The 15,221-nt window shown below is 37.3% G+C and overlaps 1 protein-coding gene across 2 annotated transcripts in view; it reads left to right on the top strand.

Annotated features, from left to right (window-relative positions):
- The window catches only part of LOC122061644 (diacylglycerol O-acyltransferase 1A), a 28,919-nt gene that overhangs the window by 12,024 nt on the left and 1,674 nt on the right, over positions 1–15,221 (top strand). Inside the window, exons 5-15 of one of the 2 annotated variants that reach the window (XM_042625057.1) lie at positions 155–222; positions 5,100–5,223; positions 5,709–5,801; positions 6,584–6,685; positions 6,799–6,935; positions 7,639–7,720; positions 7,846–7,866; positions 9,568–9,630; positions 12,441–12,488; positions 13,696–13,758; positions 15,014–15,067. In XM_042625057.1, the coding sequence (XP_042480991.1) occupies positions 155–222; positions 5,100–5,223; positions 5,709–5,801; positions 6,584–6,685; positions 6,799–6,935; positions 7,639–7,720; positions 7,846–7,866; positions 9,568–9,630; positions 12,441–12,488; positions 13,696–13,758; positions 15,014–15,067 (855 nt within the window). The remainder of the gene's footprint in view (positions 1–154; positions 223–5,099; positions 5,224–5,708; positions 5,802–6,583; positions 6,686–6,798; positions 6,936–7,638; positions 7,721–7,845; positions 7,867–9,567; positions 9,631–12,440; positions 12,489–13,695; positions 13,759–15,013; positions 15,068–15,221) is intronic. The other variant, XM_042625056.1, reaches the window with a different exon arrangement.

Consider the following 15,221-nt stretch of genomic DNA (forward strand, 5'->3'; position numbering starts at 1 on the left):
TTGTGGGCACAAAATTCTTCTCAGGAGACTTGGTGTCATTGATAGGGAAAGAAAGGATATTATTTGATGCTTCTAAGTCTCAGTGACAGCACCAGTATCAGACATTATTTGGCTCTTGCTATGGCTGGCCTTTGATGTTTCTTTTGCTTTGCAGGTTGTTATGTCGCTTCATGTATTAATTTGTACGGCTTCACTCCTTTATCCAATTTTTGTGATTCTCAGGTCAGTTATATGCCATCTTTTTTCTTCTCTTCCTGCCATATTATTTTCTAAGCCCCCTCCCTTTTTTTCTGGGAGAAAGGTATTACAGTTTGTATAAAAGACTACCAGTAAGCAACCTGTAACTCAGGCTCTATACATAGCCTTATGGCCACTAGGGGCCTCTACAAAAATGCACAAATATTCCCTCCTTACAATAAAAAAAATGCTCCCAATCCACTGCTGTTCGTTTACAAAATCAGAGTCTCAGACCACCTACCTAAATGGAAAAAGTGTTGGTTCCCTTAAAATCTGGAACAATAGAAATCCAACTAGATGCTATCCACTTGATTTTAGATGCATTCAAAGGCTTCCATGGGTCATTCTTGTTAGGTATTACAATATTTATGCAAGTATACTGCTACCAGGTGGGGGGAAGGTGTTAATTAATTCTGTTAAAGACTCAAAAGTAATCATTAAGGACTCTGGTATTTTTGTTTTACAGAGATATAGAGATGATACGCTCATTAGATAATCCTTATTCGTGAACTGTGACTGCTAAGTTATTTGTACAGACAGTGAGAGTGGTGTTAGAAGTGAAACTTGAAAGAGAAGTGGAATTCCCTAGCCCTTCAGTTGGTCTTTTTACATGTGTATTCTAAGTCACAACCAGCTTTGAACTAGTTGAATGTGCATGAATAAGTAACAACACAAACTCTTGCTTCTCTTCCAGTTGGACATGGTGTTCACTTGCTTGTGTTTGAGATACTGATGCCATTTGGTTAATGGATTGTTAAGTATATAATGTAAGACTAGTTTCTGACCCATTTCTAAGAATTCAATTAAGAACCAAACTAAGTAAAGCAGATAGAAATTATGGCCGATGCAGATCAAATCGATGGTGGTGGGTTTTCAGATCTAAAAATCAGAGGAAGGAAGGTGCAGATTGATGGATAATCCAAAGGCTATTTGCTTGCTGGTTCTTTGTTTTAGCATTCAGTAATGGGAAGAAGATAGGGGAAAGAAGAAAAAAAGGGAGAGAAAATTTGGGAAAGGAGGAGACAATTGTTTTATTTTTTTTGGGGGGGGGGGGGGGGGGGGAAGAAGATAGGGAAATAGATTGACCCAATCTCTCAATCCTAAACTGTATAGGAGGTTTCCTAAACTGACCAAACAACCTGATCTATTAAGGAAACTGAAATAACATGACTGGACGTATCCATAAACCACTAAACAGCAATAAAATAAAACAAATTAGAAATCCTAACACTATTCCACAATTAGATTGTAGATAAAGTTCCTAAAACTTAAAAATATGGAACCGCAAGCTGTTGATGGACCCCACAAGACTACTATTAACTTAAATACCATCCTACAGTACTAGGACCGTATTATTTCATTGCTCCACATAATAAAATTCAGATCCAACACCCACTTGAAAGATCAAGCCATCACAAAGTGTTGAGAGCAGCTTTCTTCCAGCTACCTCATAGTAACTCTCAAATTACAGAAGGCTCTCCTGAAATGTCAAAAACCAGATAAACCACTGTACCTAATTATGAAACTGCCGCTGCAACCCAAAATCAATTTTAAAATTTTTAACGACCAATTTAGAGCCTTACCCAAAAAAAAAAAAAAACCTACCAATTTAGAGTGCCAAAACTAAAACCTGCTGTAACTCCATGGTACTAACTATATCCCTCTAACAGTAAAAAAAGAGAGGAAAAAACTACACAAAATGGTCCCTCAGTGTAGCGCCACAGATCAATGACTCCAGAGAAGGACTTCTCTGTATCAAAGGTATTGAGGAGGATTTTGCAGTGTTTCGGTGTGAAAACACATAAGAAAATTTCCATGTAATGGGAGATGCAATTCTAAGAATTTGTGGTAGCTAGGGGGTTTTCTGATGGTTTCTGTATGCGCATGTAGAGAATCACGGGATTGTCAATGGTAATAGAGATATACCCCTTAAGAGATCTCTTCTTTCGTCGTATCTTCCCTTCCATACCCCCACCCCCCATTTGAATCATTGAATTGTCCTTAGTAATAGAGATATACCTCTTAAGGAAGAACTGGGGGAAAAGGATGAAGTCAGTTTTTTTTTTTTTTACCCCTCAAGCTCTCATCTGACAGATCCTTTAGCTGTTGGGTTTCTTGGTTATCAACTAACTAGGTGTTGGTTGCAGAAATGGTTGAGCTTACCAGTTACCTCACCGGTCCTTAGGTTAGGATTATACACCAAATCTCTTTAGCTGCTGATTGCATAAGTAATGCTTGACTACGAAAGTTGCATTGAAGATTTCCTTTTTTATCCAGTACTTTTTTTTTTGTATGCTTACTCATTGCACCAATATAAAATCTCTTCTTATCTTTGTCTCAGAAAAGTGAGAAAAGAGTTGGGAAGTGGTAGCGTTCATGATTTATCCACCTTTTTTGTTCGGCTACAACAAGAGAAATTTTATTGAAAAATGAAGAGAATGAAGTGTACAAAGCAAATCCCAACAGAAGCCAAGACACAAAATAAGATAAAATAAAGGGTGTACCTAGTGCACGAGGCTCCTGCCACTGGGGGGGTCCAAGGAGGGTCATAATGTACTCAGCCTTACCTCCGCTTCACAGAGAGGCTGTTTCTTGACTTGAACCCGCGACGACTAGGTTGCAATGGAACAAACAACCTTAACATTGTGCTGAGGTCTGCCCTCTACAAAATAAAATAAAATGTATAAATAAATGGCCGACAAACATTCCAAGCCCCACAACCTGCCCTTTCTGTATGTGTCACATGCAAAATCTGAGGGAAGGTGGGTTGGTTGATATTGCTAGGTATTTATGTTTTTGACAAGCCATCGTAGGTGGGGAGCTCCATTTTGGTTTCTGGCCATTAGCTAAACCTTCGAGAGGCCAAACTGTGACCTGCCTTTTGTTGAGCTAAATACAATTAAAATAATGAGTGATTATATGAATGAAAATTAGAAAGAAACTAAGACGGCATGCACTTCGATTGCTGTAGAACAATGGTCTGAAAAGAAAAGTACTTGGAGCTTATGGCCTCCCAAATGCGTACTCTCTTTTTTTACAAACGAAGCATGCAAAGAGGAAACTCTCCTTCTTCAGAAAGAGAGAAGGCCCCAAATCCAAATGCCTCATTCCTTGAGTGGGGAGAGCTATTACAACAGCCTGTTACGCTCCTTCTCTTGACAAAAATGTCATCCCTTATGCAAGACTTCCCACAATACCTAAAAATTGCATGAGTGGAAACCCCTCCCTGATGTAGATGCTTAGATTAATCTGTGCATGTGATGAGCTCACTAAAAGATGTGAGGAAGGGGATACTGATCTATTTGGATCAAATCTGATCTCAGATCTAATGCAGATTTTAAGAAGATAGTAACCAGATTTCAATTACTGCTTTCCATGAATTGAATCAGAAATAAAAAAATTCCCTAAGTAGGGGTGCAACTGGCCTGGTCCAAGCTTGGGTTTTTTTAACACCCAGACCAATCCAGCCCAAGGTCGGGCTGGGATACCGCAACCCGAGCCCAGCCCACCCTGACTCTGATTGACCCTGATTGGGTTTTGCACGGTTGCACCTCTATCCCAGTGTATAGATAATTGAGGAGGTGGTAAGGAGGTTGATGTAGATGGAGAGAGAAGATTTTAAAAAAAAATACATGAAAAGGTTCTCTGCATTGCCAGCAGAGGGTACACTAGCACCCTCTCTCTGTTTCTCTCCTCCTCACATGAAATGACCTTGCTGCCCTCCCATGTACGAAACCGTTCCACCGCAACTCATTGGTGCACTCCTTTATGTCACTTGCTCAGAGAACCCTCTCCCTTAAAAATATGTATTTCTAGAAAATTGGTTTGAAGGAGAAGGGATGAGAGAGAGAATCTGTTGTGCTGTCCAAAGAGGTAGTGAAGATAGTAGGAAAGAAAGAAGGGAAAGTATCACCAGCCTTGAGGGAGGAGAGAGAAAATATAAGAAAGATGAGTTAGAGAGCGATCTCTCACCCGATCTAGAGAAAGGAGAAAGAAAGAGCCAGCTAGGCAAGTTACCACAACAAACAAAGTAATAGTGGGAGTGGTTACATATTCATAAACTAATTAAATAGAGATGGTAAGGATTCTAGAAACTAGATTTTCTAAACTAATTCTAAGACATGAACCCTACAGTACTTTCTAAATAAGAATTTTGGAGTCTAGATCTTCTAGATAACTTAGGCCACACACAACTAATAAAAGAAGACTTCTTTAATGACTAAGCTAAATCCAACAATACTAATGGACCCCACAAATCAGCTAAAAACTATAGACAGAAATAACAATTAACTTCCCCGCCCCCCCCCCATAAATAAAATGACAATTCTGACCCTGGTTAACAAGCAGCAGAAACTGGATCTTGGAGTGATTCGGCTTCAATCACTTAATTGCATACATAACCCCTAGTGGTCTTCAAATTTTGAAAATATATGCAAATAAATGGGTAAACTACAAAAATATGTTGGAAGTGTTAAGGGTTTGACCTACAAAGGCAGGCCAATTCTCTCATACATTAGAATGTTAAATTTCTAAGCTTAGAATTTTGTATCTGTCATCTTTGGTTACTGATTTCTACAAAAAAAAAAAATCTTTGGTTACTGATTGTATAGACACAAAAGTTGCATTGGAGTACATTTTGTAGAGAAAAAAATTCTGTGTTTGACACATTTAGATATTGTGAGAGACGTAAACCTGGTATTTAATTATCTTTTAATTTCTTCAACATTTTTTCATTCCCACCCCCCCCCCCATTTTTGGGGTTGTGGGTGTGGGGGGGGGGTGGGGGGGGGGGTGGGGGGGGGGGGGGAGCTTGAACACTATTAACTTGGTCTCTTTGTGTTAATGATTTGAAATTCTTGCAGGTGTGGTTCTGCTGTTCTATTTGGCATTGCTTTAATGCTCCTTGCAAGCATTGTGTGGTTAAAGTTAGTATCTTATGCACACACAAATTGTGATATGAGGGCACTTGCCAAGTCAACTGATAAGGTAACCTTGATATTCACTTTGTGCATTCTATTTTAACATTTTTTTTTTTGGGTCAGTTTATGCATTTTTTCAGAAATTGATTTCAAGACTTCTATGCTTGCAAATGAGAAAAAAATCAATATGTTTTCGTTGATTGTACTATGTCACTTATTTTTGAGAAATTATCACGTTCATTTTATTCTTGGAAGTGATACTGAGAGTTGGAGATAGAGAAATACGTGGGGTAATCTATAGACTGTCTGGCATTTCAAATAGGGCTTTACTTTCACATTTGTTATGCAGTCAATATACATTCTCCTCTTATAGTTAACACTAACAAGTAGCATATTTTATTCTTATTTCTACTACAATAAAAAATGTGCACGTCTGGACAGTCCCACCCAGGGCTCACTTGGACATTATTTCAGTTACTCTGCTAATCTGCTGATGCAATGTCAAGCAATAATGATTTACCTTATTCCAAAATAGTTCTCTTGTGATGTTAGGTGGCTTCCAAGTCTTCAGATATGGATTACTCTTATGATGTTAGCTTTGAGAGTTTGGCATACTTTATGGTGGCTCCTACATTATGTTACCAGGTAACCTCACTGTGTCAACCCCACGCACCCCACCCCCACCCCCCAAACCACCCCACCCCAAAAAAAAAGACGTGCTTACTTCAAATGCATTCCATATTACTACAGTTATTCTAGATCATAAAAGTACCCTTTATTATTATTAGGAAAATGTTGTTCTGGTGTAAAAAAGGTATCTTTGGATGGTCCACCTGTTCTTCCACATGGTATGGCAATTCCGACTGTTGGATATCTAGAGAATGACCTGGATTTCCTACTTGCCAAATTTCAGACTCAAATTCAAATTGTATATTGTCCCATGTATTGGTATCTTTCCTTGTATTTTTCAGCCATCCATGAATTGGCATGTGCCTTCCCATAGTCCTGGATCTTCAAAGCTTTATTTTGCCAGCTGGCCAACTCTCTTTGGGATCAAACTTGACATGTCTCCACAAAATTTAGCCCTATCTGCCTGCCACATGGCAGGACAAGGCGCCTGTTGCAAAGATTTTTTGACTAACATCCATGAAAATTGCCCGCTTGTTGTAATTGTAGTTACCAGTGTGATGCAAGCCATATTAGCCCTTATGTCCTTGTTTAGTTTGTCCTTTATTTTGGGATTGACTTAGTACTAGATTAAGGTCCTACTATTTTTGCTTATGGCCTACTTTTTCCCACTCCACAGATAAGTCTTACTTTGATTATGTATATATTGGTGTACTTAAAGCTGAAGCCTTAAGTAGTTGTTGCTTTAGTCACAATGTCTTCTGATCCCCGCAATTATCATATTACTCAACTATTTGCAGGCAAGCTATCCTCGTTCTACATGCATTCGGAAGGGTTGGGTGATCCGTCAACTTGTTAAACTGGTAATATTTACAGGAGTGATGGGTTTTATTGTAGAACAAGTAAGTTGCTTCTTCATATGTTTAAAACTGTAGTCTGATTTACTTTATTTCGGATTTCAAAACTGACATAACTACAGTATCTCTAAGTTTCTTTTGGTGGAAGAATTTTGCAGTACATTAATCCAATTGTCCAACATTCTCAACACCCTTTGAAAGGCAACCTTTTATATGCTATTGAGAGGGTCTTGAAGCTATCAGTTCCAACCTTATATGTCTGGCTTTGCATGTTCTATTGCTTTTTCCACCTTTGGTATGTGAACCTATCCTGATTTAGTAATGCACTTCCTTAAAGAAAATGAAAAGATCTATACATGTAATTCCTTAGATCATTTTTCATGTTATATCACGTAGATTTTTTTTACCAATATTCAGATTTTTAGTTGAACCATGGTAGTTGGAACTTGCGATTTTCATCGAATATAGTTTTTTTCTAATTGCCCTATCTAATTTGTAGCATTTAGGAATTTTTTTCTTCCTCTGTTGTATTTTGTTTCTTTTGGGCGGGTGGGGGGGCTCTCCTTTTCCCTTGTACTCTATTTTTAATATTATATTATATTCTTTCCTCTTAAAAAAAAAAAAAAAAAATTATAGTGCAAAGCCTACTGTTTCATCATTGTGGATGCATTTTTTTTAAGGTCCTTAGGCAGTACTTTCAGGCAAAAAGGATTGTAGGCTGTAGCCCCATCTGTTGCATGGCTTTGAAAATTGTTATATTCTCTTTCTTGGATTGAATTCACATCCCCTTTTTGTGCCTACTTTTAATCTTCCCCTTATTCTTTTGCTTTTCTCCCTATTGGTTTTAAATATACTGTTGTTAACTATGAATCATTCTAGTGGGACATGTTTATAAAAATAAATAAATTCTCTCTCTCGAGAACAGTCATATAGCTTTCATTTATTCTTAACTTTCTACTTGGAGTTAAGAGTTAGCTGACATTGTATTTGCAATTTAGGTTAAATATACTTGCTGAGCTGCTGCGATTTGGTGATCGTGAGTTCTATAAAGATTGGTGGAATGCAAAAACAGTTGAGGAGGTAACTTTTCTAGGTTGATAACTTGGAGTTTAATAATTGACTTTCCCACCTTTCCATATCTGAATTTAGTTTCTGGATTTAATTTGTCTGTTCTGAACATTTCTTGGTTGTGGAGCTGTCATCAGTATTGGAGAATGTGGAACATGGTACATCTCTTTACTCTCTCTTTCAATTCACTGTTCATATATCATTCAGTGTCATGAAATGGTCTTGCTTTTGGAATTTTTTTGTAGGTTGCCTTTTGATCAATATTATAGACTTATAAGGTACTTATTAAAGGGAAAAAAAGGGAAAAAAGACATTTTGTAAGAATCAAGTTAAATTAGAAGGGAATCAATCAAATAGAGGATAAGTCCCAAAACAGTAATGGGCTTCCACAATACAGAGAACCCTTATCAACCACACTTTCTGGATGATTTTGTACAACTTTATTACCTGTCTACTACCATCTTTGGAATTAGATAGTTTTTCATGGAAAACACTCCAACTCTGGATGATAAAGGACTTAGCTTCCTTGAAATAGGACTGTCAGTTGATTCTTTTTTACAATTCATTATTTCCCCTAATTATAATAACAGCACAAGGAAATTTGTGTCCGTCTACTCAGTCAGTAGGGTGCAAGGTTCTTAATCTTGCAGTCATGGGTTTTTAGCCATTGGGTGATTAAAAATAAATATTAAAAAAAAAAAAATGAAAAAGATCAAGTGTGTCCCTTTTTCGATGTTCATGTGGAATGTATACATGGGAATATATTTCATGCCTCGTAGAACTGAACTATATGATTAAGTCCTCCTGCAAAAGTTTTAAATTTTCCTGACTATAGGAGAAATCTGTTAAATATGAGAGGACAATGATGCAGTGAGTATGCTCTATGGCCAGGAATGGGTGGCTTTAGACCCACATTGGTCGGTTAGTATGCATTTGTTGGTCTTATGACCTTGGGAAGGTCCTCTCCACCCACCTTGAAGCTTGGATTTTTGGGTTAGAAGCTGTCTCATGGTACCAGAGCAGTTTGTCTATGCACTGGCCATCTGGAGGCCCATGGCCCAATGCTGGAGTTGATGCAGTGAGCTGCTAGGCTTATGACCTTGGGGAAGGTTCTCTCCACCATAAAGCTTGGGCTTTTTGGGTTGGATGACGTCAGATAGATCTGATCCTATTCGAATGGATAGGATTTAGAGAGGAATAACACCAGATTTAGCATCTAAATTCCAGATTTCTTGTAGAAAATAAAATAGCATAAAAATAGAAATCAATAGACTAGATATGGGAGAAGAAATAGGAGGTGTCAAGAGGCTGTTGGTGGGTGCTGAAAAGAGAATGTAAGAGAGAAAATATAGGGTCTGAAATCTGAAGTCGATTACATAAATAAGGGAGATAGAGACGAGAGAAGAGGGAGAGAAAGTTACCAGATCTGAGAGGAGAGAGAGAAGAAACAGTCCATGCGTGGAAACTTGAAACTTGCTAACAGTAAATATTTACAATTAATCATCCAAAGAATTACAGTTATCGGTTGGGGGGTCTACATGTTTATTGTAGCAAAAGAGAAAATATAACCAGTTCACACAGGGAGAAGAAAAGAAGAAGAAGAAGAAGAAAGACAGAGGAAAAAATAGTCTGATGATCTTCTTTTCAACCTTATTTGTGGTCTACTTAATTGTTTGGGGTCTTGTCCCATGGTTAGTCTGGGCCCTCCGAACATGAGAGAGAATGGTAATTACAGCGGGCCTCAAAACATTCTGAGGGTTGTGGCCTCCAATCTGAGAAATTTCTGAATAAAATTGTAATCCAATTTAGTTGACATGTTTGGTAGAGCTTGTAACTAATGATGTTGTTTTTTGCTACAGCCTGTTCACAAATGGATGGTTCGCCATATCTATTTTCCATGCCTTCGGAACGGGCTCCCCCGGGTAACTTCTTTAATTTGTTAAATTCAAACACTAATTAAATAAATATGATTTTGTTGCAAAGGAGAAGTTTCTTTTAGTTAAACTTTGGTTTATACTGCTGTTCCAGTAGTTTCTCTTTGTTTTCCTTTTTCAGCCTGAAGGCCCTGAACAACTTATTGTTGTATTTGCTTAGCGACAAAAATAACATTCTTCTGCTAATTTTCTTCAAGTTATCCTGCATGAATATATAAGGTGAACATATTTTATCTAGAGCTTATTGTCCCCATGGTTTAGGAAGGCTAGGCTCTTATCCGTGGAAGATTATGATAAATGTTTGCTACGATTTCACCAAAAAGCTCAAATTCCTAGAGGTCAGCGTAAATGTATACATCAACAATAAGATGATCCTGTATTGGAAAAACCATTAAAAAAATCTTTAGCGTGAAATTTCTCAAAAAATTGGTGTCTCATGAGTGGAAATTAGTTGTTCTGGACTGCTTAAAGTATTCAAGCTCAAATCTATCTGTTGGCAATATAAATCAAAAGCTCCTTGCAACTCTTTGATGTTAGATTTTGGCTTTAGGATTTCGTGAATCTTTTCTCTCAGTCATGTTTCTTCATGGTTCTTCTTCATATCATTCTTGAAATATAAAATTCCTGAGTGATTTTTTATATGCCTCAAATATTCATTTGTGAACAGCCGGCTATACTAGATGGGCCAGGTTAGGCAAAAAAGACTGGACTACTGCACCACAAAAAAAAAAAAAAAAAAAAAAAAAAAAAAAAAAAAAAAAGAAGAAGAAGAAGAAGAAGAAGAAGAGAGACCTCCCGTCAGACATGATCTAAGAAATAGAAAAACTACTGAACACTTCACAGACAAAAGCCCAAAGTATTGTCCTCTCATTTGCCTTCATAGCCACCCAATAGAGGTTTCTTCTTGGTTTTCAGAATCTCTATTTTCAAGCAATGGCTGCAAACATAAAAACAGGAGTTCTCAACCTCTCCTCCTGAAGTGGTGACCTTTCTGGCTCCAAAGCATTAAAGACAAGGTTCTATCCCATTTTATTCTTTTATTTCAATGAGATGAAGTGATGAACTGAAGCAAGCCTTCCCAATCTATTTGCGCTCTGGTACATGAATCTTGTTTAGGACTTCCCATCTACTACAGTAGTTTGATATGAACAGTGCCTTTATTTATGGGGAGTTTAAAATAGTATGTATATGTTAGGATGTCTGCTGGGTTTAAATTTCTGTAGCGGTTGGAAATGTTTGTAAGCTGGGAAGTCTTTCTAAGGGGCTAAGGGCTGATGCAAATTCCTTAAGGTTTGTTTGGACAGATTTAGCGGGGCAATGTTGAAGTTTTGACTCCAAGCAAAGTCAGGTAGCACATGTTTATTGGCGTTATCAAGGAAAATCACTCCCTAATTTCTGTGGATGTTACAATGTTATCAAGTAATAGCTAAAAATAAATGATGAAATTGGAGGGTTAGGTCGTGAAGGAACTTGAAATCATGGAGTTAGAAAACTTGTCCTCTCTAGTAATATATCTTCTCAGTGAGAGTGGGATCACGGTTGTTGACCATCACACACTTTGTGAGCATAATCACAAAATTAGCTGATGATGATGGACATTCTCTGATTGATAGAGATATCAGGGATTGGTGTGTGGCTATATATATATATATATATATATTCTTACGTGTGTGTGTGTGTGTGTTACCCACTCACCTAGACATCACATTTGCAGTGAGTGTAGTAAGTTGGCTTATGCGTGATCCCCCTTGATATAGAAAGGGGTCTTTGATTATACTAAACATGGCTGCATGAGGGCAGAGCCATGATAATGATGCAGCTTGAGCAGGCAATTTGATAAACAGGAGATCTACCCAAGATATTGCACCTCTTCAGAAGTATATCTAGATACTGGGAGGAGCAACAGACATTCTGCGGTTGCTTGATCTAGTATTGAGAGAGACTCGGGTTGATGGTTAACAATATCTGAAAGCTTTTTCAGTTATGATGCTATTGGTATTACTCACAGCATTATGTATTTATGTCAAAGAAACCACTAGGGAAGAATTGAATTGTGGAAATGCTTGCACACAAGCGCATAAAATCAAGAGACTAGTCTGCTAATGTTTTGACTAAAGATAGTGTAATTCATATTTATATGGTAGACGGGAAAGCTGACCATGTGCAATATATGTGTACCATCAAGAGTGGAGTGTCGAGAACATACTATGTATGGGTGCCACTGATTCATATGTGTTTATTATATGGACTTTTCAGCCAAACCTTATGGTATAGCAAAAGTGCACAAGGAAAAGACCCCATTCTTTTTTTTTTTTCTTCGCTTTCTTTCTTCTCTTCTACTTTTCTTGCAAACCCTGAATGTCACCCTTTCACGCAACTAAAATAACATGACATCTTCAGCAGAATATTAGTCTCAAATGGCTTGTATATTTTTTTGTTGAAATGAATTTAATATGACAAAAGAACTGTTATATTGATGTATAAGGATAGGAATAAATGGATCATAAATTCCTGCATGACATGAAAAGCAAGCCCAACTTGTTCAATTGTTCAGATGATTCATCTAGTCATAAAAAGAAGTTTGGTAGTACCTTCTCCTGGAAACTTCCTCAATGCTAACTCTTTTTCCCACAGTTTCTTAGATGATCTTCTTTTACATGAATGAATAATATCGCATTTCATCTTTCTATTCATTTCCATTGCTATGAATGTAGTACTCTTGGTATGTAATGCTCAATTTTAATACTTTGGCCTTAGTTTGACTAAGTCATTTTTCTTTGGTTTGTTTTGGATACCAGGAAGTTACCCTTGTGATTGTCTTCTTTCTCTCTGCCATATTCCATGAGGTATATTGATGTTATATAATTTTGGTCTAATTATTCACATTATCAGGCACATTAGCAGGAGTATAAACTGATCTTATGATGAGGCATTTATCTTTTTTCCCCCCTTGTTTTTCATCTTTTTATATCTGGTAATTATTGGACAAAGTAAGGGCCCTCTCTTCTCACTTCTGTTGGACATGGTATTGGACCATAGTCTTAAAGCATGACAAGATGAATGGTAAAATGGGGTTTTGCTCGGTTTCCCACTGCCTGAACCAGACACCAAACCTGGTTTAATAGTTTACAGATCACCCCCTCTCAATAGCGAACTTTGCTAACTACCAAATTTCTTACAAATTCGTTTTTTTCCTCTCCTAACAAACCTGAGGTATATAAACACCTCCTACACATTTCTCTTTCCCCTTTTAACTATTCTGTTTACTTCGAAACTGTTGCATTACACCCAAGAAGGTAAAAATGAAGACAAGGGTAAACACAGAAGATTATAGAAGAATAAGAAGGGATTTGTAACTTCTCTTTACCCTTGTTAAGAGATGGGGCGGGATTCCCTTGAGGCCATTGCTAGGTCCAAAACAGTTGTTGTAAACTAAGCTAGTTAGGCTTTTTAAATAAATACCAATGACAGAATCATGATGAAAAAGCTCCACTTTACATACGGGAATCTATATCGTCAATGTTTTGGTTTTCTTGTTAAGAGATGAAACAATTCTTGATAGGAATTATTAGTGAGGTGTACCCTTTAATTGATTGGTCCAAGTTATTATTACGTAAGCCCCCCCCCCCCACACACACACGAACAAAATAAAAAAAAAGTGTCATTGGCTTTGTAGAAGATCTAATCATTCTATGGAATGATAACTATCTAGAAGGACATGGTATCTGTCACAGTATCAAACTAGAAACCAGCACACAGAAGCTAAGGAAGAGGAGAAGAAGAACCAAAGTGAAATGGAGAGGATTGGAGAAGAGAAGTAACGGCTAGAATAGAGTGGCTAGCCAATACCCCCAATCAATACTATATAGCCACTTGAGGTGCAACTACAATAAAGGAAATAAAACTAAACAGTATAGAATTACCCTTTACTAGTTACAGAATACCCAATATACCCCTAGACTGTCGGTAACACTTAATGACACTTAACAGTCTCTATGGTCACTATTATTACCTTTTTTTCTGATATTGGTATTATGTTTTGTATGTTTACAGTTATGTATTGGGGTGCCCTGCCACATATTCAAGTTTTGGGCTTTCATAGGCATTATGTTTCAGGTGATTTATTGTTTACAATATCTTCTTCTCTTTCTTTTATTTATGCATCAATTCATTTTAATGAGCAAGGAGATCTGGATCCAAAACTTAGTATTGTTTTAACGGGAAGCTAGCCCTTACCTACCTTTAAATTTCTTGGATGATGACAGCTGGTCTCTTTAAAACCTATCGTTTTTTTTTTAACCAGTAAAATAATATATTTAGAAAGAAATAAAAAAGGTGAAAAGAGATTTGTTCTAGTTGTGAATGAAACAGAGACTGATGAAGGGGAAGGGGAATGACAGAAAATAATAGGGATGAGAGAGAAATTAATAGATGTAAGGGGTAAAACTGAGAAGGTCTAAGATGTGATCATGGATTGATAACTCAGAAACAGGGAATCGCAAGTTGCAAAGAGAAAGGTGTCGATCTGACCTTTTTGTGTTGGCGTGTAATGTAATAAAAAAGATTTAGGCTTAGGACCTATATAATCCATTGGGGTTCCGAGTTTAGGTTTATTCCAACCGAATCAATCAGATTTGCAGGAAGCCTGCATCACCACCTGACCAAAAGAAAAACCTTTCTGAAGTCCTATGCTATGTGCAATTCCAAGACACTCCAAAAATTGCAATTTCAAAGTACAACAACAAAAGGGAGGAGAGATAAAAAAATCCATCTCTGGACTAGCCATGAATTATTTAGAGATAAATTCTGTACACATTTTCTTGAGGGTGTGATGTTTTATTGATGATGTTTTGCTTCTTAGCTGAGTCGCCAACTGGTGAACCCGAAAAGAAACATGCCACCTGAAATCGCTGATGATACGTAACAGAGTAAACAGATCAAGATTAAAAAATAGAAGATACTGAAGATCTGTAAACTTTTTTATTTCCTGCGAATGAGAGTTCTGGTAATTTGCCCTCTTTTTTCTTGACTGAGAACTAGGGCACCAGTGATCCTGAAATTTTTTTTTTCCTTTTCCTCCTAATGTTTAAGTTGTTAGTCCTGGTAAGCAGATTCAAAAAGTAACAAGTACCTCTGAGTCCAGGTATCATATGACTAATGGTGTGCAATCTCTTCCCACTTTAGATATTCATGTGGCTAGCATTCTTCATGCTAAAAGTTATGGGTATACAATTGCAGGTCCTGATGACATAGAATCCATGAAAAGACAGTGTGTTGAATCTAAATGATTTGCTCCAGCTAACACTGATGTGGCAATAATCAATACCAGATAAGAGATTTACTTGTGCTTTTGTTGTTGTTTTGTTATCAGGTTCCCTTGGTCCTCATCACAAATTACCTACAAAATAAATTCAGGAGTTCCATGGTATGGACTTTCTTCTCAACTATTTCATCAAATCTTGCCCTAACATATGTTCAACTTCTGCAAACTGAAGATGCATCGTCTCCTTCAATTGAGCTAGGGGGCTGGCAGACTAGAGTTTGCAGTTGAGATTCTGTAAAGAGCACAATTTGGTCTA

The sequence above is a fragment of the Macadamia integrifolia genome, chromosome 14 (genome assembly GCF_013358625.1).
Source record: "Macadamia integrifolia cultivar HAES 741 chromosome 14, SCU_Mint_v3, whole genome shotgun sequence".
Classification (NCBI taxonomy): domain Eukaryota; kingdom Viridiplantae; phylum Streptophyta; class Magnoliopsida; order Proteales; family Proteaceae; genus Macadamia; species Macadamia integrifolia.